The sequence below is a fragment of the Phyllosticta capitalensis genome (assembly GCF_038381095.1).
Source record: "Phyllosticta capitalensis strain CBS 128856 chromosome Unknown BKA78scaffold_9, whole genome shotgun sequence".
Lineage (NCBI taxonomy): Eukaryota > Fungi > Ascomycota > Dothideomycetes > Botryosphaeriales > Phyllostictaceae > Phyllosticta > Phyllosticta capitalensis.
In genome coordinates, this window is record NW_027117447.1 from 1,242,834 (window position 1) to 1,269,516 (window position 26,683).

A 26,683-nucleotide genomic window follows, 5' to 3' on the forward strand; every position below is an offset into this window, starting at 1 on the left:
TGATGTAAAAGTGGCTTCAGGTCAAGTTGCGTTGGGACGCCTAAAGCGCCTCCCGTCGTCGTCTGATTGGAGTCGCTTTTCACGGGACTTACCACATGGAGCAAGACTTCTTCGACAGGCATTTTGGAAATTTGAATAGTTTCCGTCATGATCGTCATAGTAAAGCGCGACTATATGTTCAACTGTAGGGGATGACACTTGTCCAATCACCGGCATATTTTACTCCTTGCAAAGCGCAGGTGGTGACCAGCACAGAACATGTCTCACTCCATTATTGCAATCTAACATGTCCATCGCGGAAAACTAGGAGCAGTTTCGACGGCTCACTTTGATTGAGCCAGTGGGAGGTAGACATTGGATGAGCCAGTGAAATAGTAGTCGAACCACAGCACATGCATGCAATGCAAAAGACATCACTTCAACTCAGGTACTGAACACTTAGATTCCATGACAATTTCAATGGCAGCTCCGACATGGAAGCAAATGACCGGTAAAGCCAGGCCAGCACAACATAAAGAAAGGTCTGAGCCAGGAAGCCTTCGGGGCATGTCCTCTATTTGCAAGAACGGCAAGGAGACCATCCGCAGCCGTCTCGCGGCGTTGATGGCTCAGCAATACTCCGCCATGACATTGCAATCCACAGCTGGATGCCTTGATTCCCACTTCTCATAGCTCCCGCTTTGACCGGGAGGCCTCCTCCTTTCGATCTAGGCGTCCAACAAGATGGAGACTTGGACCTGGGAGCTGGGACAAGGCGAGCACGCTGCCGCCGTGCCGGCGGCCCGATAGAAGAAGTCTATATCGACATCGATACTTGTTTGACAGGAAAGGGGCAGGCTCTTGGTATGGACACATAGGCGGTGATGGAAGGGGTTGTAAGTCCTTAGTTTTCCTTTTGCAAAAGAACACCGCGGGGAGATGCGAGGCATTCAAACTCCTGAAGCATGGAAGAAGTAGAGTGCGTCCTTTTTGAAAGGATAAGTACTGGGTGCAGTCAAGCACTCGATCTTGGGTGAATGGGAGATAAATTCATTCGGTCAACTCCCTCTTCGCCAGACCCCTACCCTTCATGGCGTCACTGGCCCTAGCTCGAGCATGTAGCCGCAAATTATAATCACATGTCCAAACCACTAGTCAAGCAGGCACCTACTTTTACTGGTTCATGGCGAGCTGTCTGACGTCTCTGGACCGACTTTTGTTGTGCCATTCGGTGAATTGCCTTCGGGATGATCGGATAAGGAAATGCAGTGAGCATGTAGTTGAGCTCTGCGGGACGTGATTCTGTTGGGGCTCACCAACAAGACTGAGGCAAGCAAGAGAAGTTGAAGTAGAAGATGGTGAATTCCGATTGGTCGGGCCCCATAGAATGTGCGCTTCTGCGGGATCCAGTCTGGCAAGGTGCAAGAGTAGCATTCGATGTAGAGAGTGAAGGCAAGAGTTCGAGGGCTGGATTTGTGTGGTAACCATTCATGGCGACTGTCTACTTTTGCCTGTCCTGCATGCCTTTTGTCAACCCAAGTTTGCAAAATGCAGTCGAATTTTGCAATCCTTGACCCGCTTACGCTTCATCTGATAGAGCAAATCCGATCCTCAAACGCCTTTATCCACCCATGATTGGATGGCACTTGATGCTACCCTGATCCTGACCACCCACCAAGCAAAACGGCCATGTGGCCAAGACATCCCCAGATCATAAATTAACGACGGCCCAAGAAGGACCGCGCAAAGTCGTCGGCAGAATCGCTGCCCAGAGCAGCCTGACCAGTCAAGCGGTACTGTTGAGTCTCCTTCTGTGCAGCGAGAACCTTGGCGTGAAGCTCGGCAGCGCCAGTGTCGATGGCCTGGAGCTGGGAGAGATGACTGTTGAGCACACGTACAACCTGGGTGAGCTATTGGAGCTTAATGTTAGTACTGGAAAATCGAAATGGGGGAAGTTAAACATACCGGATCGTCAGGCTTGTCTGTCTTGCTCAGAGTTGCCGAGACACCGTTGATCTCGTCAATCATGTAAGAGAGGTCCTTGTTCAGGTCGTTGAGACGATCACACAGCTTCTCAGCAAGCTTGTACCTATGACATGTAAGCGAGACTAGCAAAGCAAACTTCTTGGAATACGTACGTCCTCTCGCGCTCCTGGTCAGGTCCCTGGAGACCGTCGGAGCCAGTCCCGGTGACCATCTTCTCCATCATCTCGTCGACGTCCTTCTCGTAGCTGTCCAACCAGCGTGACAGCTCCGACTGGTCGTTCTCAACAGCAGTAAGCTGACGCTCGACCTCCGCAGTGTCCTTACCGGCCTGGAAGGCCTTGGTGTAGAGATTGGCGATCTTGTCGCTGTTCTCCACCAGCATGCGGTCCCACTCCGCGACTTGCTTAGCCTGGCTCTGGAATCGCTTCTGATACTTGGAAAGGTCCGTCGCCCATCGCGTAATGATCTCATCCATGGACTTGTTTTTCAGCCTGGACTGGGAGCTCGGAGGTTGGCCGGCGGTAGAGGCTCCAAAGTTGGTGCCCGTGTTGGCAGCAGACAATCCAGCGGTGGCATTGGTAGACGGTCCAGCAGTCGCGGTAGTAGTCGAAGTGTTTTGGCCCGAAGTGGAAGCGGTGCTGGTTCCTCCGAGCGCAAAGGTTGGCGCCGAACTGGTTTTGGTACCCGCTCCTCCAAGTCCTCCAATCGAAAAAGCCGGTGCTGAAGTGGCTGCAGTGCCAGCTTGAGAGGTACCAGAGCTCTGCGCAGGAGCAGACCCAAGAGCGAAGCCTCCGCTTGGAGCCGTAGTCGTCGAAGGTGCTGTGCCAGTGGCGCTCGAACTTGCCGCAGTGGTAGATGCAGGAGCTTTGCCGAACAAGCCCGGAGCGGACGGAGCCGGAGTCGACGAGCTTCCACCTGCTGTCGACGCCGGGGCATTATTGAAACTTCCAAAGGGGTTGGGAGTTCCACTGCTTGCAGCGTCGGACGGGCCATCCTTTCTGAACAATGTGCTGGGTTGGTCGCTGGTTGTGGATGTCGGCGTTTGGTTGTTGCTGGGCTGGGAGCTGGCTGTCTTTTGTCCAAGCGCGAACGGAGTCGAAGAGCCTCCAGATGGCTGAGCGGTCGATGAAAAAGAAGGGAGAGAGAATCCTGGCTTGTTGCCAGTCGAAGCGCTGTTGCTGGATGGCTGGTTCATTCCACCAAAAATGGAAGGCTTTGGAGCCTCCTTCGACTGAGCGCCTCCAAACAAGGGCGTTCCAGAAGAGCTCGGGGCGGTCGTGTTGGTCGTGGATGGGGCAGCGCTTGCGGGAGTTGAGCCGAACAAGGGCTTGGAAGAGTTGGCTCCGCCGGGGAGAGTAAACGGGCTTGCGGCAGCAGGAGTTCCAGATGACTGTGATTCAGAAGTTTTGGCACCACCAAAAGAGAGACCTCCTGCAGAAGGAGGATTGCCTGCCGGCGTCGTGGACCCAGCAGCACCGAAAAGACCGCCAACCTTTGCAGCCGGGGTCGCAGAACCTGCTGAAGCGCCTCCAAAGAGGTTGCTTCCACTGCCAGCAATTGCTCCACCAAAAGGAGACTGAGTCGCACCAGTCGAAGAAGGCGTGCCAGCGCTACCGAAGAGATTGGGGCTTGAGCTTCCCGCAGTTGTCGAATTCGAAGTGTTGCCTCCAAAACTAAAAGACGGTCCCGTAGAAGGCTTGGAGTTGTTGGCAAAGGAAAACGGGCTCGAGCTGCTGGATCCTCCACCACTTCCAAAGAGACTGCTTCCTCCTCCGCCAGCTCCGCCAAAGAGCGATTTTGGTTGTTCCTTGGACGAGTCGTTCGACATTGTGAGCTAGATTCGCTGCGCGCGTAGACGAAGGTTTGGATTCGCGGCCGGGGTACTTGTTATGCTTGGACGCGGGACAATGCGACGGGAATGGAATTTGGCAAGAGTCAGCGCTGCGACCAAGCTCGACTGCAATGGATGGATCGTGGAAGGACGTGGTGGAACGGCGTCGAGGTTGGCGCGTTTGCTCTGAATGAAGAGCTTCAAGTTGCGCGAACGTGTTTTGGCCGGGCTAGAAGTCGAGGCGGGCCGAGCCCGTCAGTCACGTGCCTGGATGCCAGGGTCAGGTCGATCACTGCTCGTTGCACTGCCGCTGGGGAGATCACTACACATCAACCTCTGTCCTCCTCTACAACGGCCTGCAATTCAAACAAGCCTTCAGATTCCCCATCCTTCTTCTACGACAGTTGCGACCTTTGAGGATTTGATCGCCATGACGGAACTAGAGCCGCCCAGAAAGAGCGTTGAGCTGGAAGATTCCGGCGCACATGAGCTAGGTACGTCCGCCGCATCCCGTTTCAACATGTCCCAGCCTTGTGCGCAGCCTGTTGTCGACTTGATTCTGGAAAGCAGCATACTGCCCTGGAAACGGTCATTTGCCCGATTCAAGCGCGGTGCCGTTTCAAGGTGGCCTTGGCGATGGCCAGGAAGTGCTGGCAGGGACCTTTACACATACTCGCGTGTCCATGCACCGGTTGAACTCTACAACTAACTCGAGCAGAATCCTCAGACGGCGACGACCACTTCTCTGATGCCTCGGAAGGCCGCCCATCCACCGACAACCGCTCCAGCCTGACTTCTCCTACACCCATGACGCGAGTCGAAAAGGTCGATGACGAGCCGAGCTACGGCGAGGTTCCAGGAACAGAGGCATACAACAAGAGGACGCAGGATGCCGTACCCGACGAGGTCGAGATTGTTCCCGAAGGCAGCCGCAGCCGCAGCGTGTCCAATTTGAGCGTGTCCGACCGCCCGACTACCCCGCGGTCGCCCGGAGGCACACCCCTTGTGGTTGTTGAGAAGATCGACCCCGAGCACCCCAGCCATGGCGAAGTGCCTGGAACACCTGCGTATGAGCACCATCGGGCGGACGCTGTCCCTGATCTCGTCTTGAAAGCTTCGGACAATCCCAGCCAAGGTGAGTCCTCGATTTCTTACGTGGCCAGGACTGGTCAGCGAACCTATTGACAGGACAAGGATCGCCAACTGCCTCTGATAGATCGGAAACCTTGAGCAATGGTGACCAAGCCCCAGACGATGGCAAACCCGAAGAGCCTTTGAGTTCTCAAGTTACGGAAGCTGGTGAACAAGCGACTGGGGACGGTAACCATGACCTGGGTGATGATTTTGACGACTTTGAGGAAGGCGGCCAGGATGAGGACTTTGGGGATGATTTCGGAGACTTCGACGACGGCTTTCAATTTTCTGGGGACAAGGCTGGGGATTCTTTTGACGAACCGGCGCAGCCTGTATCCGACCCGATTCCAACATTCGTAAGTCAACAGAGCCTGTCGTTACTTCTAGGTCGGATAGAAATCACAACTTTTTACAACCGGCTATGATCAATCAAGACAACGTCTAACACCTTAGCAGCCATCCCCTAGTTTCGAGGGACTCGATGCTCAAGACGTCTTCAGCACAAGTCAGAAGTTTGTAAACCAAATTTTCCCACATCCAAATGAGAATCAGCCGAGGATCGACCACGAGATCAGCCCGTCTCTTCTTTCTGAGAGGAGCTTGTCACTATGGGCACAGCTGGTCGCTCCGCCGCCGCTGCAGCCTCCAAATTGGGTGCGGTCACGGATCAGACGATTATTCCTCGTATCTCTCGGAGTGCCCGTTGATCTCGACGAGATCCTACCAGCGAGCAAGCAAAAGAAGCTGGTCCTTCCTTCGATTCACATTGGTGGGGAACGTTCACCACGTCCGTCAGCAGACGAGTCGGCCAATGGAGCCGTCTCCAAGCTCCGAAAAGAGGGTCAGCAATCGAGCACATCTGTAGACTCGAATGCCTCGAGAGTAGAACGCAAGCGACGTGGCCCTCCGCCGCCTCCCGAATTCGACGTCAGCGCCACCACGATGCTTTGCTCAACGACGGAAGCAGCGCTGAACAACTTCACCGACGAAGAGCTCCAAGCACACGTGCAGAAGCTCAAAGAGCTGCTGAAGCGGGCCGAGGAGGTCATGGTCTACTGGACAAAGCGCAAAGAAAGCGCAATTGGGGACAAGGAGGCGTTTGAGGCTGTGATCGAGAATCTCGTCAAACACGCAAAGAAGGTCAGGAAGTGAACAATATCGAGGCGACGTTGCGCAACGGCCCTCTTTTCCCTCCCATGGGATCCATTGTTATTATCAGCAACAACACATGGCACAGGTTTGGCGCACAAGAGCAGAGGCTTCTCTACCACTGGCCTATCAGCACGCCCAATTCGTGGACCCGGACCTGTGCTCCGCCACTGCCACCGCCCCGCCACTCCATACCCGCTGTACGGTCCACAAACAACGACAACTTTTAGACGCGGCGGCGTGGCGGCTCAAGGCACTCGGTTTTGCCGCAACCGTGTCGAATCACGTTCGACCACGGATATACCAGCCAACCTATCACCGTTGGAGGAAGGACGTGGAGAGAAAAAAAAAGAGGGCGTTGACACGCAGGCGCGCCGTAGCCAGCAGAAGCGTGTTGACCGCTGAGCGCTGAGTGGGCACAACAGTGGCGGACCCGCGCGGCAAATGCCTCTTCAGGGCGCGGTGCCCGGATCGACATGCCCTTAGGGTCAAGCCGAGCGTTCGCCAACGCAGAATTATTTTTTTTCTCTCTCAGTAATTCAGCTTATATTATCGTTCTACAACCAACCGGCCACGCCGACGACGTTTTTGGTCATGGTCGGAGGCAACGGAAATGTCTTGCATACACGGGCGAGCAAATGAGGAAGGCAACACCAGCACACACACACACACACACACACACACACACACACACACACACACACACACCAGTCGAAGGCGACATCATTGCTTTCCTGGGTCCAACACAGCCAAGGAGACGACAGCTTGAAGAAGCAGACACCAACAAGTGGTGGTCGCGGTGGGCACGCACGTTGGGCAACGGCAAGGGGCAGCAAAAGGACAGGCTGGGCAGCGAGGTTGTTGAACGATTCGGGCCGAGATTTGAGGTGGAACTGCGATCTTCGCTGGGCGGACCTACACATGAGCGGTTTTGAGACGTGTGGTTGCGGTGAGATTTGCAACATGACGTTGATCATTTCAAAAGGAGGAGTGTTGGTGGTGGTGGTGGTGGTGTACCAGAAAAGCAGCAGCAACAAAAAACGTAGCAACAACAATGAGAAGGCTTGCTTTGATGCAATCGGAGCTACTCGAAGTGCAGCAAAAACCCCCTGGACGGCAGCAGGGTGGTTCCCGCGTTCCACCCTCCCTGTGCCCCTTGGGACCCAATGTAGGGCTGGGTAAGGAACAAGTTCTGGGACGACGTGCGGATGGCAGGACTCACTAGCGAGCGGCCGCGGGAACAGAGGACCCTGATTCTGAAAAAGCGCGCGTGGTTTGGCAGTCAGGGCGCGGGCGGGCGAACAACGCGGCGGCGGCGGCTCTTGACCGGCGCCATACCGTAGTTGTGCTGCGATCTGCGAGAGCTTAAAAGACATCGGCGGCACCTGAAACCGGGCCTGCTGTTGTTGTTGCTCGTGTACGACGGTATATGAGGAGGGTGGGAGCTCGAGCCGTTGGGGGAGGGCAAAAGAGGCGAGAGATGGGGAGGCGAGCAGCAGCCACAGAAGAGAGAGAAGGAGAAAGAAAGGAAGGAGGCCGCGTGTTTGTGTGTGTGTGTGAGATGCATGCGGCTGCATGTCCCCAAGTGTGTTGGTTGGCCGCGTCTAGGCGGCAACACCGCAGGTACATGGTCCGTATGCAGCGAAAATAATGATTGCTTTTTTTTTCTTTTTTTTTTGGGTTCCTTTGCTTCTCCACGACGAGTCGACAACCGCTCGGGGCCGACAGCACGGCGTTGGACGGACGACACTGACCTGACGACGCCGAACGACGACGACTGGTGGATGATCTCGGCTGCCGCTCAACATTATCCTGTGGTTGGCCGGCCGGCCGGCTTCTGTCCAATGCTCCACCAGATATGCAATCCGCGCGTAAGCGAGAGAGGAGGAGTAGCCGTGCAGGACCGGGAGGCGCGACAAATCGGGATGTCGTCGCTGCGGAGAAAGAAGCGAGAAGGACAGAGATGACGGAGAGAGAGAGAAGCTGCGACGCCGGTGCTCGCGCGTGGTGAATCGCGGCCGTGGGAGAGAAATTGCGAGCTACGCACCGCCGTCGTCAGTGGCAGCGGGTGTGGTGGTTTGGGGGAGAGGTGATGCGCCACGAGCAAAGACGATGCGAGGCAGCTCAAACGCCAGGCACAGGCACAAAGTGGAAGAAGTGGCAAAAAAGCAGCATCCCGGACTTGACGCTCATGTGGAGGTATCACGGGGCGGTGTCAGGAACCAACCCAAGCGTGGATCGAAGGGGGAGGTGGTAGCACCGAATGGACTTGTATGCAGCGACTCTGACCGAGTATGTTTTGTCTCTACAACTCGGCGCCTTTATATTTCCGGGTAACCGGTATACTGAGGCGGCGGTTCATTTGGGCAGACGATGAGAGAGAAGGTGGTCGCACGCGCCGGGGAGCAGCATTGCTCGGAGGAGAGACGGAGCCCAGGTGCATGCCCGTTGACAACAGAACGCTGGCTGGGCTGTCAGGTGTGGCCGCGAGTGGCGTCGCCGCGCTGAGGAATAGAGACACCATGGCTTTGTCTGTAGAGCACCTCTTTGTCGTCTGGACTGCTACTGCCGGCGCTTCCACCCGCCATACGTCAGCGCCGCAGCCGAAGGAAACGAAAAAAAAAGCCAAGAGACACGAGGAAGAGCCATGCCCATGCCATGCTCGGAACGGCCTAGTCGGAGGCCGGCCCCTGTTCCTTGGAGTAGTGGTACGGGTGCATGTTCTCGAGCTGCCTCGATTCGTTCGCCTAGATAGCCTGCCCATCGTGCAACTGGCCCATCGCTGCGACTGGGGACTCACCTCTCAATTGCGACTGCGCAACTCCACACGCTCCTTTTCCCTACCCTACCACTCCCCAATCCATCTTCCTTTGCTCCCTCTCCCTCGACTGCTTCAGCCTCTTGTCTGTTCTGTTGCCGCCTCCCCGCCGCCAAAAGGCCCCCCTCCTCTCTCCCCCCAATCTCTCTCACAAAAGCCTTCTCGCTCTCCGCCCCATCCTCCACCCACATCCTCGCCCCCCGCGCCGTGGTACGAGAGGCAGCCTCACGACAACACCCAACGTCCCCGGACCCTACCGCCCCGCTTGATACCCTTTCTGCGACGCCTTGGCCCAATGTGCGCTGCGAGAATCCCGCAGTAGTCGTGCATCACAACGATGTCTCACGAAGAGACCGCCCAGGCGCTCGTCGCTGTCCTCTCCAACCTCGCAAAGCAACATGACCCCGTTGGAGACAGGTCATTTCCCGGCCAAATCGCCGCCAACGGTGGCAGGAGTTCCACCGTGACTCTGCCCGGCCCCGACACCGAAACCAAGAGGTCGCTCGAGCGCGAAATCAATGCCCTCGCCTCGCGCGTCCATTTCCTCGAGGCCAAGGCCAAGACGGTCAACAACAACGCTCTGCCCATCACCCCCGGCGAGCCCTCCCTCTACTCCCCCTTCCCGGGCGACAGCCAACAACTGCAGGCTCCCCGAAGCGGCCCAGCCAGCGGCAGAGACAGGCAGGCGTCATGGGTCACCAACTGGCTGGCCTCCAAGGACACGCCTGGCGAACGCCCGGTGCCCGCTGCGCAGCTCACCGAGGATCAGCTCAGCTACCTTCGCGACCACTTGAACAAGCAGGCAGAACAAATTCAGAGCCAGCGAGAACACATCGACAGCCTGAGCGCCGAGGTCACCCGGCAGCTCCGGGACCAGGACAAGGCATTTGGACATGGCATCGAAGATATTGGCGCTTTGAAGCGGGAATTGCAAAAACACCAGCAGGCCAATTTGGCTTTCCAAAAGGCGCTGCGTGAAATTGGTAGCATTGTCACCGCCGTGGCGCATGGAGACCTCAGCAAAAAGGTTCTCATTCACGCTAAGGAAATGGACCCTGAGATTACGACATTCAAACGCACCATCAACACCATGGTCGACCAACTCCAGGATTTCGCCTCGCAAGTCACAAATCTCGCCAAAGAGGTCGGAACCGAAGGTCGCTTGGGCGGCCAGGCTGTTTTGACGGGCGTCGACGGTATCTGGGCCGAATTGACAAACTCGGGTAGGCCCACGTGAGCCCTAAAACACCACTAGCACGAGCGCTGATCAATGTTCTAGTCAACGACATGGCCCGAAACCTAACGGAACAGGTGCGAGAAATCGCAGTAGTCACAACGGCTGTCGCACACGGTGACCTCAGCCGCAAGATTGAGCGACCTGCCCGCGGAGAGATACTTCAACTTCAGGAGACCATCAACACCATGGTGGACCAACTCCGTTCGTTTGCATCTGAAGTCACACGGGTCGCTCGCGATGTCGGTGTCGAAGGTATTCTCGGTGGTCAAGCTCGGATAGAAGGCGTCCAGGGCATGTGGAACGATTTAACCATCAACGTCAACGCCATGGCTTTGAATCTCACCACGCAAGTGCGCGATATTGCCCAAGTCACAACGGCTGTCGCCCAGGGTAATCTCACGCGCAAGGTCTCGGCAGAGTGCAAGGGAGAAATCGCAGAACTAAAGAACACCATCAACTCCATGGTTGACCAACTGCAGCAATTTGCGCACGAGGTCACCAAGATTGCCAGAGAAGTCGGTACTGAAGGTCGTCTTGGCGGCCAAGCCAGAGTCCATGGCGTCGAAGGAACTTGGAAGGACCTCACAGAAAACGTCAACGGCATGGCTGACAATCTCACAACACAAGTGCGAGAGATTGCAGAAGTTACGACGGCTGTCGCCCGAGGTGACTTGAGCAAGAAGATCAAGGCAGAGGTCAGGGGTGAAATCCTGGCCCTGAAGATCACAATCAATACCATGGTGGACCGCTTGAATGATTTTGCATACCAAGTCAGCAAGGTCGCCAGGGAAGTCGGTACAGACGGAAAGTTGGGTGGACAGGCCGAGGTGGAAAATGTCGAGGGCAAGTGGAAGGACCTCACAGACAACGTCAACACCATGGCGCAAAATCTCACCCTCCAGGTGCGGAGTATATCGGACGTCACGAGCGCCTTGTCTCGTGGCGACCTGACACGCCGTGTGCATGTCGACGCCGAGGGAGAAATACGTCTGCTAAAGGACACCATCAACGACATGGTTGCCCGACTAGACGAATGGTCTCTTGCCGTGAAGCGCGTCGCCAGGGACGTGGGTGTGGATGGTAAGATGGGCGGCCAGGCCGAGGTCGAAGGCATCACCGGGCGCTGGAAAGAAATCACCACCGACGTCAACACCATGGCTCAAAACTTGACGTCTCAAGTGAGGGCTTTTGGTGACATTACGCAAGCGGCCACAGACGGCAAATTCACCCAAATCACTGTGGAAGCTGCGGGTGAGATGGACGAGCTGAAGCGCAAGATCAACAAGATGGTTTCCAGCTTAAGGGAAAGTATTCAGAGAAACACGGCGGCGAGGGAAGCCGCCGAGTTGGCAAACAAGACCAAGTCCGAATTCCTTGCCAACATGTCGCACGAAATCCGAACCCCGATGAACGGCATCATTGGCATGACACAGCTTACACTCGACACGGACCTTACCCACTCGCAGCGCGAGATGCTTACCATTGTTCACAACCTGGCTGGCCAGCTCTTGACCATCATCGACGACATTCTCGATATTTCCAAGATTGAAGCAAACCGCATGGTTATGGAGGAGATTCCATTTTCGTTGCGTGGAACCATTTTCAACGCGCTCAAGTCGCTGTCCTCGCGCGCCAACGAGAGAAAGCTCAACCTGGCCTACCAGGTCGACAGCTCCGTGCCGGACTATGTCATTGGTGACTCGTTCCGGCTGCGGCAGATTATTCTTAACCTCGTCGGCAACGCCATCAAATTCACAGAGCATGGCGAGGTCAAGGTCGCTATTTCAATGGCGCCAAACCAAGCTTGCCAGCCTGACCAGTACGTGTTCCAGTTTGCCGTATCGGATACTGGTATAGGTATCCACGGCGACAAGCTGAACCTCATCTTCGACACGTTCCAGCAAGCCGATGGATCGACGACGAGAAAGTTTGGTGGCACCGGGTTGGGTCTCTCAATTTCCAAGCGCCTTGTCACGCTCATGGGCGGAAGGATGTGGGTCGAGTCGGAGTATGGCTGTGGAAGTACCTTTTACTTTACGTGCAGAGTGCGTCTCGGCAACCCCGATATCAGCGCCATCCAGCCGCAGCTGTCGCCGTACAGCAAGCACACAGTCCTCTTCATCGACCAGGGCAAGACGGGCTATGGCGACGACATTGTCAGCCACCTCAAAGCGCTCGACCTTGTCCCACATGTCATTCACACGGACGAGACGACTCCCCTGTCGGACATTCCAAGCCCAAGCAAGCATGCTTACGATTGCGTCATTGTTGACTGCAACATGACTGCCCGGCGACTACGCGTTGAGGAGCGGTTCAAGTACATTCCTCTGGTCATGGTCACGCCGAGAGTGGCTATCAGCCTCAAGTCGGCGCTGGAAGACGGCATCTCCAGCTTCATCACGACCCCCTGCCTGCCCATCGACCTGGGCAATGCCTTGATCCCCGCCCTCGACGGACGCGCTGCACCCCTCATTTCCAACCAGTCCAAGTCCTTCAACATCCTTCTCGCCGAAGACAACCAGGTCAACCAGCGTCTCGCCGTCAAGATCCTCCACAAGTACAACCACAACGTCACCGTCGCAGAGAACGGTCTCGAGGCCCTCGAGAACATCAAGAAGACCAAATATGACGTCGTCCTGATGGACGTGCAGATGCCAGTGATGGGAGGCTTTGAGGCTACGGCCAAGATTCGAGAGTACGAGAGGGATCACCACCTGACGCCGACGCCGGTGATTGCGCTTACGGCACACGCCATGGTGGGCGACAGGGAAAAGTGTCTCCAGGCTCAGATGGACGTGAGTAGAGAGGGATCGCGGAACCAGAACTATGCTAACAGATGCAGGACTACCTGTCGAAACCGCTCAAGCAGAACCAGCTCATCCAGACGATTCTGCGGTGTGCGACGCTCGGCGGCGCGCTGCTCGAGCAGGACCGTCAGCGCATGGCTCTCGCGCAAAGCGAAAAGGAGAACGAGAAGCAGCAGCAACAGCAGCAGCAGGGGCAGCCTGACCGGGGCTCTCAAACTACACCAGGAGGTACGCAACGTAGGCCGCAGATCGATGCAAGAGGCTACACGGAGACGACTGTCGCGGGCTCGCAGAGCCCCAAGCTGTTGGCGGCAGATCAGCAGGACCAAGCAGACCGAGTAAGTTACCTTTTTCCAAAGTCTAATTAGGCTCGCAGCGCTGACATCACCCCGCAGCTCTTGCTTCGATCGCACAGCAGCTGATGACCGTTTAACCTCTTCATTTCACAAAGACAAGAGCACGTCAAGGTTATTCAGTCGCGCTGACGTTTTTGATTGCGGTTCTAGGCAACCGCGAAAGCGACGGCCACACGTAGCGCCCCGGACGTCATTCGAGAGTGGTGCGTCGCACGCCGACGAGAGGACGCAGCCAGTGAGCGTGCGAGGAGTGGAAAATCGAGCAAAAAAGAGAGATCGTAGATTGAGGAGTGCTGGGCGGAGCGGCTGCGGTGCAATCGTCGGCCCTTTCTGAGACATGCAACAACGCCCACGACATCGTCGCGACGTTTTGGCGGCCGGCACATGATGGCAGCAACGGCGATAAGCCAGCCGGCTAACCAAGGCCTGCACAACTGGGGCACTGTACTCGCAACCAGGCGTGCCGCAGTAGTGTACCTACGCGTCTGTTGGCCCCTACCTACCTACCCTACCTACCTTGTGCCATCACTATCATCATCCATCATCATCATACTCCAATCTTAGTTGTACGTACCTACCTACTTTTGTCTTCGATCGATTGCCCGCGTCGTCCGTCGCCCACCCACACCACATCATACATCCACCACGGCTATCTCGTCTCGTCTCGTCTCGTCTCGTCTCGAGTCCCACACGCAGCAAATGGCCAACTGCAGCAGCCAACAGCGAACCAACCAAAACCAAAAACCAACCGTTTCAAACGCAACAACTGCCGTTCGGGTGCTGATACGCGGCGCCCGCCGACCGGCCATTTGTCCGCTCGCGCGTTTCTTTTCTATCAATTACAGCATCATGACTGAGCAGCGTGGGGCTGGGCGCAGGAGTTTGGTGTGCAATGGCAATGCGGGGAAGGACATGGGATGTTTCGTTTGGTTTCTTTTTTGGAGTGGGGTTGGGATTGGGGTTGGAGGGAGGGCTGGGTGGGAAGCGAGCGAGCGAGCGAGCGGGCAGGCGAACGATACACGCGCGGGTCTTGGTTGGATATTTCCTTTTCTTCTCCTCCTTCCTCCTGTCTTGTTTTACCGAAACCTTTTTTTGGCTGTTTGTTTGGCTGTTTCCTTTTGCTCTTCTTCTTGTTGTTTCTTCAACCCCCCCACCCCCACCCACCCCCCCTTTTTTTTTTCTACACTCCGTCCTCTCTCCACGTCGGCCTCGTTGCTTGGCTTGGCTTGGGCTAGTTATTGGACCGGTCTGCGAAGTATAGGGTGCTGCTCGTCGCGAGGTATTGACATGGCGCTTCCCTGCTTGCTCGCTTCCTCGGCGTGGCGTTTTCGTCTGTCTGGTCTCCTCCTCCTGTCTTGTTTCTGCGGTGTTGCTGCCGTCGTTTGATTGATGTTGATGGCGAGCGCGCGTGTTGTGCCGTTGGGTGGTCGTCGCGTGTTGAACGCGCCCACATGTACGTGCGCGTGTGTATGTGTATAAGTGGTGCCTGCCTGCCTGTTTGTCCCCCTTCCGCTGTGCTACGCTGCGCTACCTACCTATCTATCTACCTACCGTCGCTGTAGTTGGCCATATCATCACCACCATCACCATCGGATCAGTCCGACGGATCGGTTCTTGGGCAGGCAGTGGCAAGTAGCTAGTCGCTGGATGAATGTGTGTGTGTGTAGGTTGAGCTCGTACGTAGGCTGGTCAGTTACCTAGTTGGTCAGTCGGTCGGTCGGTTCTGGTGCACATTCTTCCTTCACCTTGGACTTCAACGTCGGGTCCGTCCTCTCTGGCGCACATGTATCCAACTAGAATGCCTGCCGCTTTGGGTCGGTTCGGCTCGGTTCGGATGCGTCACTCACTGGACGGCGGCGCGGCTGCTGGACGAGACGGGAGAGAGTGGGTGGTGGGTGGGCGGACCGGGGCACGGTAAGGCAATGGACAGGACAGGACAGGACCGACAGAACAAGGCAGGGCAACGCGGGACCGGTGTTGGACTCGGGGGTGCGTCCCAGTACGAGCCGGTTGGTTTGGTAGCAAAAGGTCGTGGCACACGACGTAGTAGTAGCTACGACTGCTCCCCGCAACTCCACGCAAAGGACTTGATGAATTCCAAACATCAAATGCGCCGAGGAGGCGCTTGAATGCTCCCTGTTTACGTACGTTACCTTTTGATGCGATAAAGTGGGCGACAGAGCGAGCAATGGAGCGACCCAGCGCAGCGCAGCGAAAACGAAGACCTTGGCCTCGCTCGATTGCTCGATTCTTCCCACTCCTCCTTGTCTCCTCCTGTCTATCCATCTGCTTCATCCGCGTGCCCGTTACTGTCTACTCTGCGGGTGAAAACGGCGGCTGTGGCAGTCGCAGCAGCAGCAGCAGCAGCAGCAGCAGCAGCAGCATCACGACTGGCTGCATCTTCGACATTGGTTTAGACAAAGAGGAGATGGGCAGGCAGGCAGGCAGCAAGGGAAAGGCGACATCGAGGCGTGGGCGCTTCCTCCTGCCTCGAGTCGAAACGACAAATGCGCCTAAGAGCACTTCTGCTTGCTGGGCAGCCGGAATCGTCGTGCTCCGGGGGGTAAGGTGTGGCGGCCTGGTTCTCGAATTCTTTGAACGGGGAAGGAATGCGCGTGGGATGGATGTGTGGGTAGGTGGGCCAACGCCTGCTCGAGGTTCCTCGCTACCGTTGTCTTCCTCTCTCGTCTCTGTGTATGGGTGTCGCTGGATTCGTTGTCTTGAAGGGCGTGGTGATGGTGGTGTAGGTAGCCGTGGCTCCCTCCTCTTTCGCGGCTTCGTCTTTGGCTCGATTCGTTTTGCCTCAAGTAAAAATTGCAGAGTAGAATTCGTACCAGATTTCATATCGACTGTGTTGGTTAGGAAGGGGGAAGTCGGCAACAGATGGTGGTTGCAACTGCTGCTGCTGTGCTCATGTTCTGCAAAATGGACCATTGTGCGCGTTGAAGGGGCGTCGCTTCTGCTCATTTTCTTCTTGCTACTGGGTAGTGATGTGTTGCCGTTGGTCTGCATGGTGTTTGTACGTAACGCATGGCGAGTGTGAGGCGCATATTGATAGCTGTCAACTTTACATGTCTTTTTTCTGCCAAAAATAAAATAAAAACAAAACCAAGGAGTAGAATGTGAGATTGAAGGTGAGAATAGAAAAGAGACAATGAAAGAGGACGAAACGACATGGATTCGTCATTCTTCTTCGGCGTCGTACCACAAGCCAGCATTACACAAACAGCAAAAACTCCAGACAGGTAGTTACTTTGCTTTGCGATGCGGCAGGAGAGACAGCAAGATCCATCTCGGCTGGCTGCCGCGTGTCGGCCGACATCTGAGGTATTCTCACGACGGACAGAATGAAGCGAGCAAGGGAGAAGAAGGGTCAGCAGATTGATCAAGGTCTGGGTCACAAGGCGTCGGCCGTTGTTGTCCAGCAGTGCGGTTGTTGTCTGGATCTGTCACACCTTGCTGTGCCCCACAGGAAGCTACCGCGCGCAAGACCGGGGCAGAATATCCGTACTAGGCCAAATTCCTGCGGAAAAGGCCGTTGCAGCCTGATTGAGATGACAAGCAGGTTATGGACATCCCCCTTCTCGCGGTGTCGTGCTAGCTGGGTCTTACTTGGTTGCCTGCCAGACATGGAGCTGAAGACCGGCATGAAGCAAAATTGGAGCAGAAGAGGCTGAAGTGTTTGCTGCTCGGTTGATTGGCTACGTGGTGGTTGGAAGCTTCGTCATGTGAGCCGCACAACGCTCTGCACGGATATGGAGGGCAAACACCACAAGTACGTTTCTGCAGAGTACATGGGTATGGGCGGGAAGGTGCAGAGTCCTGTAGGTATTGATTTTTTTGTCGTACTTCCGGAATGCGCGGCACTTCTTTTTAGAGTTCATCCCTTGGTTGTGGTTAGCAATTGTCTTTTCGAGACGGACTGTTGGCGGGCGTAGGCTTTCATGTCAGCGCGTGTACTTGGTACAGACAGTTGGGGACGGAGGCGGCCCGGGTTGTGGCGGAGAGAAGACGGTCGAGATGCAAGGCAGAGGCGCAGGCGGCACGTTGGCCTTTCGACTCGCCCTTGCGTTTGTATCGTGATGCTTGGGACGGCGGTTGGATGGTGGTGTTGATGGCTTCGATTCAAAAACGGCTCTTGGATTCGACTGCCTTTGTTTGATGTTAGCCACAGCGGACTACTAGATGCTGTGAGAAAAAAGCTGAACAGAGCAGACACTCTTTCATGTTCTGGTTTTCTTTTTCCGTTTGCTGGCATTTGCAAGTGAGCGGACACGGGCTTGGTGTGTTGTGCGACTGTGGCGTCACCTGCGTCTTTTGGTGGCCGCCTCGAACACGATTCCTCACTGTCAGCCCTTCACCACCACCTTCCCATCTCGCTCTCTCCACCTCCACCATCACCTCCTCCTCCACTCTCCTCCTCACCACATCCGACCGTCTCCTTTGCGCGCGTGCTCGACTGCTCCTCGTTATCCACCGTCGCGACGCGCAGGGAGCAATCGACTGCACGTCACATCAGCCTCGGCCACCAACTTTGGCCAAGTACTTGCGGGCGCGAACACGTGAACTCGCGCTGCGCGCCTGAGCTAACATCAAGCCCTACCATCCCGTCTCTGGTACCAGGACCTGCGGTCGCATCACGCTCCACAGCCCACCTCCACCCAAGTCGCTCACTTAGACTTGCGAGTGTCACCACGACTCGACCAGACTTTGGCCTAGACCCTCGCTCATTGGTTGGCCCCTCACCTTTGCTGGTGGGTTCCATTCAACTCCGGACAGGGTGTCGACTGCGCTGCTGCATCTCTACCTGTAACACGAAGCCCTTCTTCTGCGACTAGCCCTCTGCGCAACCTGCCACTCCACAGCCAACCCCACACCACGTACACGACCCTATATCGCGCCAGATCACCACGTCTCGCCATGGAGAACCTCCCGCCAGACGCAACTATCGAGGACGTCGATACCGAGATTGGCTTCGTCCGCATATGTCTGGAGACCATGGACCCTCACGCCGACGACTTCCACGAGGAACACACGAAACGACAAAGAGAACTTGGCGAGCTGTTGGCGGTTCGCGAGCGCAAACTCATTGAACCTCCACGTCGTCCCACTACGAACAACACGCCGCGCTCCTCGATCCAAACACCAATGCTCACGTCTACGAACGCTCCCTCCGCGTCCCGTATACCCAGTTCTGCCTTTGGCCACAGCCTCAATGGCATTCCTCTCAGGCAATACACCGATGATCAGATGAACCAGAATGCTAGCGGTAGAATAGCGCCACTTCCAGGCTCTCGGTCGCTGGGCAAGCATCCCCGATCTGAAGATCACCTTTCGACTAGGACGCCCAGCGCCTACAACAAGTCGCCCCGCACAGGCCCGGCATCGCTGTCGACCAACGGCTTTGCCAACTCTCCGAGTAGGCCTGCTCCTGGAAGAATCCCGAGCACGTCGGCGACACCAAACGGATCCAGACATGTGAGTAGTACACGCCGATTTTGCTTTGGGAAAGGCACTCTTAGGCGGAAGCACGGCTAACCAAAATCCGTAAACAGGGACGCCCGGATTCCTACCATGGTCCTCCAAGCGTAATGTCACGAATGTCCTCTTCACACAGGCCGCAGAACCAACCGCAGAACTTGTCGTCGTACAACCAAGGCCCGATCCTGCCTCTGCCTACGCCAGATCCGCGCAGCTTGCAATCTCAGCAACGTCAGCAACGGGACGCCCTGCTTGCTTCTGTGCCCCGTGAGGCGCGTGCGGCCGCACCAGGTCCGTCATCATCACCAAGGCGGCACCAGCAACTGCCTGGGTTTGCACAGATCGCCCGGTCGGCTTCGACCCCATTCTCTTCTCGGCCTGTCGAAGTCATAGAACTGAGCTCTGATAGCGATTCAGAACCAGAGGTCATTACACGCGGTAGGTCTTCCTGCACTGATCAACAGAAGAATTCAGAAAATAACGACAAAGACAAAGACGCCTTCATGAGCCGTTTTGCCAACGACGGTCTGGGCCGTTACGCCAGTGACGGAAGCGAGTACGCAAGATACCCAGCCTACCCGAGCAATCGGCATGGTCTAGCCAGCAGCACTCCGGCTGGACAGTCTATGTACGACAGACTCAGCTCATCGCTTGATACCTTTGGACGACCTCTAACAAACGGTCTTGGCGGCATCCACACTCCCCCTCACATGCCTGGTGCTTACCCATCTGACATGGATCTGTGGGATCGTCGACAGTACTATGCGCGCCAGGGTGCTTCGGAAGAGGATATCAAGGGTCTTTTGAACAATGTTCGAGATGCTGGCGATGATCTGCCCAAAGATCAACGTCCGGAAACTCCTGAGGCTCTCGTTCACCCATTGATGGAGCACCAGAAGATTGGTCTTCACTGGCTGAAAAAGATGGAGATAAGTACAACCAAGGGAAGCATTTTGGCGGACGACATGGGTCTCGGCAAGACTATCCAGGCCCTCGCGTTGATTGTTTCGCGACCCTCGGAGGAACCTGCCCAGAAAACGACTTTGATCATTGCCCCGGTTGCCCTCATGTTCCAGTGGGAGCTGGAGATTAAGACGAAGATCAAAGAGGGCTCGCACGCTCTGAAGGTCATGATTTACCACGGACAAAGTAAAAGAAAGTCATTCGAGCAGCTTTCCAAGTTTGACATTGTGTTGACCTCGTACGGAACCGTTGCATCCGAATGGAGTAGGAAGTCTGATGTCGCGCGTCTGGAACATGACTCAGACGGCAACGCCAACCCGATATATCATGAAACTTCACTCTTTGGACGCCAGGCCAAGTGGTACAGAATCATTCTCGATGAAGCTCAAAACATCAAGAACAAAGAGACCAAGACCTCCAGGGCGGTCCACGAGCTGCGTGCAAAGTACCGCCTGTGCATGACGGGCACGCCGATGATGAACCGCGTCGATGAACTTTACCCAATGTTCAGGTTCCTCAGGGTTCCGAGCTACCAGGAGTGGTCTGTGTTCAAGAATGATATCAAGACCCCTGTTGAGGGTGACGGGGACAGAGGAATCCAGAAGCTTCGCACAGTCCTCAAAGCCACCCTTCTCCGTCGCACAAAAGAGTCCATCATCGATGGCAAGCCCATTTTGTCCCTTCCTCCCAAGACCATTGGTCTGGACCATGTCGATTTCGACGAGGACCAAAGGGACTTTTACAGGGCCATCGAGCACCGGACACAGCTGAGATTCAACAGGTATTTGCAGGAGGGAACCGTGGGTACGCAGTATACCCAGATCCTTGTTCTTCTCTTGCGTCTTCGCCAGGCCTGCTGTCATCCGAACCTCATCAAAGACTTTGCGGAAAAGATTCCAACCGACCTCAGCAACAACGACTTGTCTAGCTTTGCAGAGAAGCTCAGTCCCGAAGTCGTCCGGCGCATCAAAGAGGAAAACGGTGCATTCAGCTGTCCCATTTGTCTAGACGCGACGGCCAACCCAGCAATCTTCTATCCCTGCGGTCACACATCGTGCTCGGAGTGCTTTTCTACTCTTTCGGGCCCTTCGCGGGCACAGCCGGAAGAGGGCGGTCTCAAATGTCCTCAATGCCGCGGACGTATCAACGCCAAGGAGATCACTGATTACAATGCTTTCAAAAAGGTTCACCAGCCCGAGGTGGACCCGAATGCTGAACTGAACGACTTGCTGGGGCCGGTTCCAGATGAGGACGCCGATTCAGAAATTGATTCAGATGATGAAGAGGACACTGAAAACTCCGCGTCCTCAAAGGGTAAGGGCAGAGCCAAGCACAAGCCGACCCTGGCCGAACTCCGAAAAGATCGTAACAAAAACCGCAAGGCAAAGGACCGCTACTTCAGACGTCTTGCCAAGAAGTGGGTCAGCAGCTCCAAGATAGACCGTACCATGGAGCTGCTCCGCGAGATCCGGGACAAAGACGCCACTGAAAAGACGCTCATCTTTTCGCAATTCACTGGTCTCCTGGATCTCCTGGAATTCCCGCTTTCGCGCGAGCAAATGGAATATGTGCGCTACGACGGTAGCATGTCAGCCAGGGATCGTAATGATGCCGTCCGCAAGTTTACGACCGAAGCAAATACCAAGGTTATGCTCGTCTCTCTCAAGGCCGGCAACTCGGGCCTGAACCTTGTCGAGGGCTCGCAGGTCATCATCCTCGACCCTTTCTGGAACCCTTATATCGAATACCAGGCTATTGACCGTGCGCATCGCATCGGCCAGCGTCGCCCAGTCACTGTCCACCGTGTCCTCGTACCCGACACTGTAGAGGACCGCATCATGACGCTTCAGAAGCAAAAGGAAGAGCTGATCACGGCGGCTCTCGACGAGTCACAAATGAAGAATGTTGGTAGGCTGAATAACCGGGAGCTGAGGTACTTGTTCGGCCTTGGTTCACGGTAACTGGATTACCCAAAAATGAGCGCCAGTTTGGCGACTCTCCCATGTGTTGCGGTCTTTCCTTTTCCGTCGGTCGATTACCTTCGACTCCTTTCCTTTGATCTACATTGCTAATAGATTTCCTACGGTTCTGGCGCGTCTACGCTTTCACGAGCGTTGCGTCGGACCACCTCTTCTTTCTTAACTCGTCATCTGCGGTTCTGCTCTTTCTCCAGCGGGTGCGGTCGAACACCGACCGGTAGATTCAAATTTTTCACTTTCTCAAAAACGGCAAGCGGCGGGGCGAGGTTTTCTGGATTCACAACGGTAATGGATGGCACGACACGGGAATGGAGTGGGAGGATTGCCCAAGCACGGGGACCGGGTCAGGCCAAAAAGCGAAAAAGCCCGATGCACATGGTGGACTCTTTGGCGGTACGTGGAACAGAAGAATACCCCCTACCGACCGACCCTTTTGCCGGCTTTCTTTTTTCTCTTTAGTTTGATACCCTGAAGCATGATGATTAGCTTGTTTCCCCCCCTTTTTTTGAGATCCATGCTGGCCCATTTGAAGTCAGGGCCTTGTTTTATATTGAACATCTTGTTGCTCGTGTGTGTCGACTCGTCTGCGTCTTTTTGGGTGCGCGATTATCGTATCTGGAGCGGTCCGGGGCGTTCCGTGGTTGCTCGATTCTGACTTTGCCACGAGACGACGTTTTTGTTTTTTTAGACTGTGAGATGATTGAGCCTGCGGAACCGCTCCCATCTTGGCAGAGACGTTGCGGGCGCTTGTTGTGTCTTTCATGGCGTTGCGGATGCTGCTGTCTGCGTTTTAGGTGTGGCACGGTAGACTTGTGTGGGAGAGGCGCGTGTACCTAGATGTAAATGTGACTGTACCTAGCCAGATTTTTGCTGTGGAAAATTTTGATGCGCCTTTTCCTCGTGCCTTGCTCCCTCCTTCTTAGTCTCTCCGAAAATTGGATAGATATGCTCACAGCGGTCGGATTCTTGCTCGGTGAGGGGAGGCAATGGAGTGGCCGTGAAGGGATTGTCAATGATGAGGCAAAGCGATGCATGAATCCTCCTCGTGCGCCGGGCGAACTTTTCAGCGTGAAACCTTGGAATCCATACTTTGTTCATCGCCCATTTGAACGCACCCTATGGCCCACTGAGGGATGGCGTTGTCAAGACACGGTTTTGCCAGGCGGAAGGTCCTGTATGACTGTATGGCCAAGCATCGCAGCAAGATTGAACTCGACACATCCTCTTGCTCCGCTGCCAAGCTCTCCGCATGATGACTCCTTATAATGGCTCAACTCTTCATGCAATAGGCAAGCGACCAGGCGTTGCGCGTCGTGGTAGTGGGCGCCACGCGCTGCGGACCGCTTGCCCACCACCACAGCCAATCGGGGCGCTAGGAGATGGCGCTGCGCCTCTCCGCTCCTCGCTCAATGATGACCATTTCCTGGGCAACTTTGCAGGAGGAGTCTTCCCATCCACGGTTATCGGACCCAGTGACCAGACGCGTGCGTCGCGTTGTCGGTGGTCGCGGGGCTCAGCAGGGGGAAAGTCTGGGTCGTTGCCTGGGCGACGCTTAGTCAGGCCCAAACACACTTCCGCTCTGAGGAACGCGAAAACACTTCTTAAACCCCCACACTCCCCAAGCTACTCTTTCCTCCTCACCCTCCACTGCACAGAAGCCAGCCCAAAAATCTTCCACAAGCACAAGGCTCGACCACCCACAAAACATTACCAGTCAAACAAAACTTCAGCCTTACCTGCACAAAAAACTACAACCACTGCTAGCTTCTGCTGCCCAAACAACATCCTACCAAAACATCAAACAAACACAACTACCACTTCAAGATGTCTTGCCCAATCGTGGCAAGCTCCCCGGCAACTCCGACCGGCCCCAAGAGGACTTCGTCTCGCGCCTCGCCCGTCACGCCGATCCGCAAGCTGGCCTTGCAAAAGGACAAAGAGGACACCATCCACGTCCCGTCCCCCCTCGCTACGAGCTCAAACCGCCACGCCTCTGGCTCGTCCAAAAACAACATCAGCCGCAACTCACCGAAGCCCAAGAAGCTCGACTTGGGAACTTCGGAGTTGACGCTCACAGGCTCGGGACCTGCAACCAAAAAAACAAAGAAGGCTTCCACAACTGTCAAGCCGCGACCTTCGAAAAACACCACGCGGCTGACCCACAACTCTTTGGACCGCTTCATCCCGCAAAGAACAACGGCCAATGCCATGGACCAATCAAACATGTCGAGACACGCAATCCACACGGAGCGCACAAACACAACAAGAGGCGAAGGCTCCTCGGTCCTGGCATCAGCCGCAAACAACCTAAACATCTTCGGCACGAGCTCAGCGGACGACGATCTGGCTCGCTCCTTTGGCCGTGTCAACCTCAACGACGAGGATGAGGAAGCTCCGAAGAAGCCCTCACCAAGAACACTGGCGTACCACGACTCGCTGTCGAACGCCTGCGAACTCAACACCAACTCCCGCATCCTCGAGTTCAAGCCACCAGCACCACAATCATCAAGACCGGTGGACTTGAGGGCGGAGTACAACAGGCCACTCAGGCCCGTCAACGGAACAAGGCGTCGGCACATCCAAACCACACCCGAGCGCGTGCTCGACGCCCCAAGCATCGTCGACGACTACTACCTCAACCTACTGGACTGGTCTGCCGGCAACCAACTCGCCATCGCCCTTGAAAGGGCTGTCTACATCTGGTCCGCCGACACTGGCGATGTCACCTCGCTCTTCGAGACCGGTGAAGACACCTACGTCACGTCCATCAAATGGAGCAAAGACGGATGCTACCTTTCAGCCGGCCTTGACAATGGTCAAATCGAGCTGTGGGACGTCGAAGACAGCAACAAACTCAGAAGCCTCAGCGGCCACGACGCTCGCGTCGGTGTCATGAGCTGGAATGAACACATCCTCTCAGCCGGCGACCGCGACGGCAACATCATCAACCACGACGTCCGCGTCCGCGACCACAACGTCGCCCAGCTTTCCGGACATGAACACGAAGTCTGCGGCCTTGAATGGCGCTCCGACGGACAAATGCTCGCGTCAGGCGGCAACGACAACCTTCTCAACATCTGGGATGCCCGTCATCTCACCCAGCCCAAACATCAAAAAACAAACCACAACGCGGCCGTCAAGGCTCTGGCGTGGTGCCCCTGGCAGCTCAACCTCCTTGCCAGTGGAGGTGGTTCCAGCGACAAACAAATCCACTTCTGGAACGCTACCACGGGAGCACGCGTCAACTCAATCGCAACCGACAGCCAAGTCACGAGTCTGCGGTGGTCCACCTCTTACAAAGAAATTGCCAGCACTGGTGGCTTCCCAAACAACGCCGTCTCTGTCTGGTCCTACCGAACCCTCGAGAAGCTCACAGAGCTCCCGGCGCACGAGTCTCGCATCCTGTGCAGCTCTCTCAGCCCAGACGGTCAAACACTCGCCACTGCCTCCTCAGACGAGAACCTCAAGTTCTGGAAGCTCTTCGAGAAGAAGGCTGGCGCCACCAAAGTCGCCGAAACGCCCAGCGCCCTCAGGGAGCCTACGACTCAGATCCGTTAAGCAACGGCAAGAACAACATATGGGACGGGCGAAAAACAACAAACATCGAGCCTGACCTGCTCGCACACAACAAACATCGAGCCTCAGCTGCTCGCTCACTCCTCGGACGCGAGCTCCGCCACAAAACGATCCACACAACAAACACCGAGTCTGAGCTGCTCGTCCACTCCTCAAACACAACGCGAGATCGAAACGAACAACAAAAAACCAAAAAACCACAAAAACAACCATCAGTTACGACATTTCAACAGCACGGCGCTGGCGCTTGGCGTATTGGGCTTTTTATTCCTACGTCCATTACCACTGAGCGTTCGGTCGGCATCAACATTTACATCAATAGGGAGTTCGAACACGGCGTTCGGCTTCAAGTGTGCTACGGCATGCTATATTCATTTAATCCAATTTTTTGCACCCCCTCAACTGACTTCTTGACTGTTTTGATGTGACTCGTGACTTTGTGAATGCTCGTCGTGTGCCAGTCGCTCCTCCTTCCACTGTCCGATTACGGCTTTCTCATTTCCTCTTTGAAAGACTGACCATTTTGGAAGCCAGACTGGATAAGAGAGAGCATCAGAGAGGCAGTGGAACGCAGATAAGGAGTCGGAGGAACGGCTCGCTCCACCTGCTTTGTGGAAGCACTGCAAGTGTCAAGAAGCAGACTCCTCGCAAAGACACCCGGACCGCAGCAAGATGCGAAGTCTCCTTTCCACCGTTTTGACCAGGAAGCAGGCAGATGCACTTGCGCGATTCTCCACCAGTCTCTCCGCCAGTAAAATCACCTCCAGGATTTCCAGCTCACTTGACCGCCATGAGTCCTCCAAAGCTGGGTTTGAGATGTGTGCCGAACACTTTGACAATCCGCCTCGTCTGTCAGTGGCCATGTTGGTGTTCGAGGTGTGGCCTTGAGGAGTTGCGAGGCACTCGAAGTGCTAGATGCCGCACATCCTGGTAGCAGGACTCGTTTCTGGTGGCGCTTGAAATGATTAGTTGCTCTTTTATTCCTTTCGGTTCCTAGATCACATGATGCTGTTGGACTTGTGCGATTGTTGCATCTCTGCCATGGTGCTTGTCGTTCTTGCATGGCGTAGATATCTTGGGTGAGCTTTTTGCATGAGCAATTTCGTCGGCAAACAAACAAAAATATCGGCTCACCGCTCAAAAGTGCTGCTGAGCCTCAAGCTTGCTCTCAAGGTCATCCTCTCGCCGCAGTGTCCGAAAAATGAGCTAGTCCAAGGTCTACACCAGTAAAAATGTTGCTTTGTGACTATACTCCTCCAGTGCAAAAAGGAAAGTAAACAACAAAAGGGCAGAACAGTAGCAGAGGCCAGGAGTCGAACTCCCAACCTCTGCCCCATTCCCCCGCCCACGCGCTCCGGATATGGATAATTTATAAATTACCGAGCAC

The 26,683-nt window shown here is 55.5% G+C and overlaps 9 protein-coding genes across 9 annotated transcripts; 6 read left to right on the plus strand and 3 right to left on the minus strand.

Annotated features, from left to right (window-relative positions):
• Positions 1–1,867: 1,867 nt before the first annotated feature.
• On the minus strand, positions 1,868–3,992 carry BKA78DRAFT_322123 (Nsp1-like C-terminal region-domain-containing protein). The gene is made up of 2 exons (XM_066889092.1): positions 1,945–3,992; positions 1,868–1,889 (listed from the first exon to the last, which is right to left on the minus strand). The coding sequence occupies exon 1, from the start codon at positions 3,791–3,793 to the stop codon at positions 2,069–2,071; it is 1,725 nt and encodes a 574-aa protein (XP_066741311.1). The 5' UTR covers positions 3,794–3,992; the 3' UTR covers positions 1,868–1,889; positions 1,945–2,068.
• Positions 3,993–4,118: 126 nt separating this feature from the next.
• Positions 4,119–5,409, plus strand: BKA78DRAFT_322124 (uncharacterized protein). The gene is made up of 3 exons (XM_066889093.1): positions 4,119–4,290; positions 4,515–4,931; positions 5,013–5,409. Exons 1-3 carry the CDS (start codon positions 4,227–4,229, stop codon positions 5,024–5,026), a joined length of 495 nt encoding a protein of 164 aa, XP_066741312.1. The 5' UTR covers positions 4,119–4,226; the 3' UTR covers positions 5,027–5,409.
• On the minus strand, positions 4,980–5,377 carry BKA78DRAFT_188692 (uncharacterized protein). Its single transcript, XM_066883541.1, has one exon. The coding sequence runs from the start codon at positions 5,282–5,284 to the stop codon at positions 5,084–5,086; it is 201 nt and encodes a 66-aa protein (XP_066741313.1). The 5' UTR covers positions 5,285–5,377; the 3' UTR covers positions 4,980–5,083.
• Positions 5,410–6,736: 1,327 nt separating the features above from the next.
• On the minus strand, positions 6,737–7,737 carry BKA78DRAFT_322131 (uncharacterized protein; the record flags this gene model as incomplete). The annotated part of the gene is made up of 1 exon (XM_066889094.1): positions 6,737–7,737. A coding segment is annotated over exon 1 (599 nt), but the record flags the coding sequence as incomplete, so codon positions are not given.
• Positions 7,738–8,869: 1,132 nt separating this feature from the next.
• On the plus strand, positions 8,870–13,863 carry BKA78DRAFT_322133 (two-component osmosensing histidine kinase). The gene is made up of 4 exons (XM_066889095.1): positions 8,870–10,120; positions 10,177–12,929; positions 12,977–13,279; positions 13,337–13,863. The coding sequence occupies exons 1-4, from the start codon at positions 9,235–9,237 to the stop codon at positions 13,361–13,363; spliced, it is 3,969 nt and encodes a 1,322-aa protein (XP_066741315.1). The 5' UTR covers positions 8,870–9,234; the 3' UTR covers positions 13,364–13,863.
• BKA78DRAFT_188769 (uncharacterized protein) lies at positions 13,789–15,084 on the plus strand. Its single transcript, XM_066883543.1, has one exon. It carries the CDS (start codon positions 13,997–13,999, stop codon positions 14,681–14,683), a length of 687 nt encoding a protein of 228 aa, XP_066741316.1. The 5' UTR covers positions 13,789–13,996; the 3' UTR covers positions 14,684–15,084.
• Positions 15,085–16,427, plus strand: BKA78DRAFT_188742 (uncharacterized protein). The gene has a single exon (XM_066883542.1). The coding sequence runs from the start codon at positions 15,486–15,488 to the stop codon at positions 16,338–16,340; it is 855 nt and encodes a 284-aa protein (XP_066741317.1). The 5' UTR covers positions 15,085–15,485; the 3' UTR covers positions 16,341–16,427.
• Positions 16,428–18,295: 1,868 nt separating this feature from the next.
• Positions 18,296–21,702, plus strand: BKA78DRAFT_298379 (SNF2 family N-terminal domain-containing protein; the record flags this gene model as incomplete). Its single annotated transcript, XM_066886904.1, has 2 exons — positions 18,296–18,775; positions 18,853–21,702. The coding sequence occupies 2 exons, from the start codon at positions 18,296–18,298 to the stop codon at positions 21,700–21,702; spliced, it is 3,330 nt and encodes a 1,109-aa protein (XP_066741318.1).
• Positions 21,703–23,744: 2,042 nt separating this feature from the next.
• Positions 23,745–25,698, plus strand: BKA78DRAFT_322140 (WD40-repeat-containing domain protein). The gene has a single exon (XM_066889096.1). It carries the CDS (start codon positions 23,929–23,931, stop codon positions 25,276–25,278), a length of 1,350 nt encoding a protein of 449 aa, XP_066741319.1. The 5' UTR covers positions 23,745–23,928; the 3' UTR covers positions 25,279–25,698.
• The last annotated feature ends 985 nt before the right edge of the window (positions 25,699–26,683 follow it).

Excerpts from the sequence above, each read along its gene's own strand:
- BKA78DRAFT_322133 (XM_066889095.1), top strand. The coding sequence starts at position 9,235 with ATGTCTCACGAAGAGACCGCCCAGGCGCTCGTCGCTGTCCTCTCCAAC. Across the intron at positions 12,930-12,976 it reads GTCTCCAGGCTCAGATGGAC|GACTACCTGTCGAAACCGCT; the intron begins GTGAGTAGAGAG and ends TAACAGATGCAG. Across the intron at positions 13,280-13,336 it reads AGCAGGACCAAGCAGACCGA|CTCTTGCTTCGATCGCACAG; the intron begins GTAAGTTACCTT and ends ATCACCCCGCAG.
- BKA78DRAFT_322123 (XM_066889092.1), bottom strand. The coding sequence starts at position 3,793 with ATGTCGAACGACTCGTCCAAGGAACAACCAAAATCGCTCTTTGGCGGA.
- BKA78DRAFT_188769 (XM_066883543.1), top strand. The coding sequence starts at position 13,997 with ATGGCCAACTGCAGCAGCCAACAGCGAACCAACCAAAACCAAAAACCA.
- BKA78DRAFT_188692 (XM_066883541.1), bottom strand. The coding sequence starts at position 5,284 with ATGTTGGAATCGGGTCGGATACAGGCTGCGCCGGTTCGTCAAAAGAAT.
- BKA78DRAFT_322124 (XM_066889093.1), top strand. The coding sequence starts at position 4,227 with ATGACGGAACTAGAGCCGCCCAGAAAGAGCGTTGAGCTGGAAGATTCC. Across the intron at positions 4,291-4,514 it reads TTCCGGCGCACATGAGCTAG|AATCCTCAGACGGCGACGAC; the intron begins GTACGTCCGCCG and ends TAACTCGAGCAG.
- BKA78DRAFT_188742 (XM_066883542.1), top strand. The coding sequence starts at position 15,486 with ATGGAGCGACCCAGCGCAGCGCAGCGAAAACGAAGACCTTGGCCTCGC.
- BKA78DRAFT_322140 (XM_066889096.1), top strand. The coding sequence starts at position 23,929 with ATGGACCAATCAAACATGTCGAGACACGCAATCCACACGGAGCGCACA.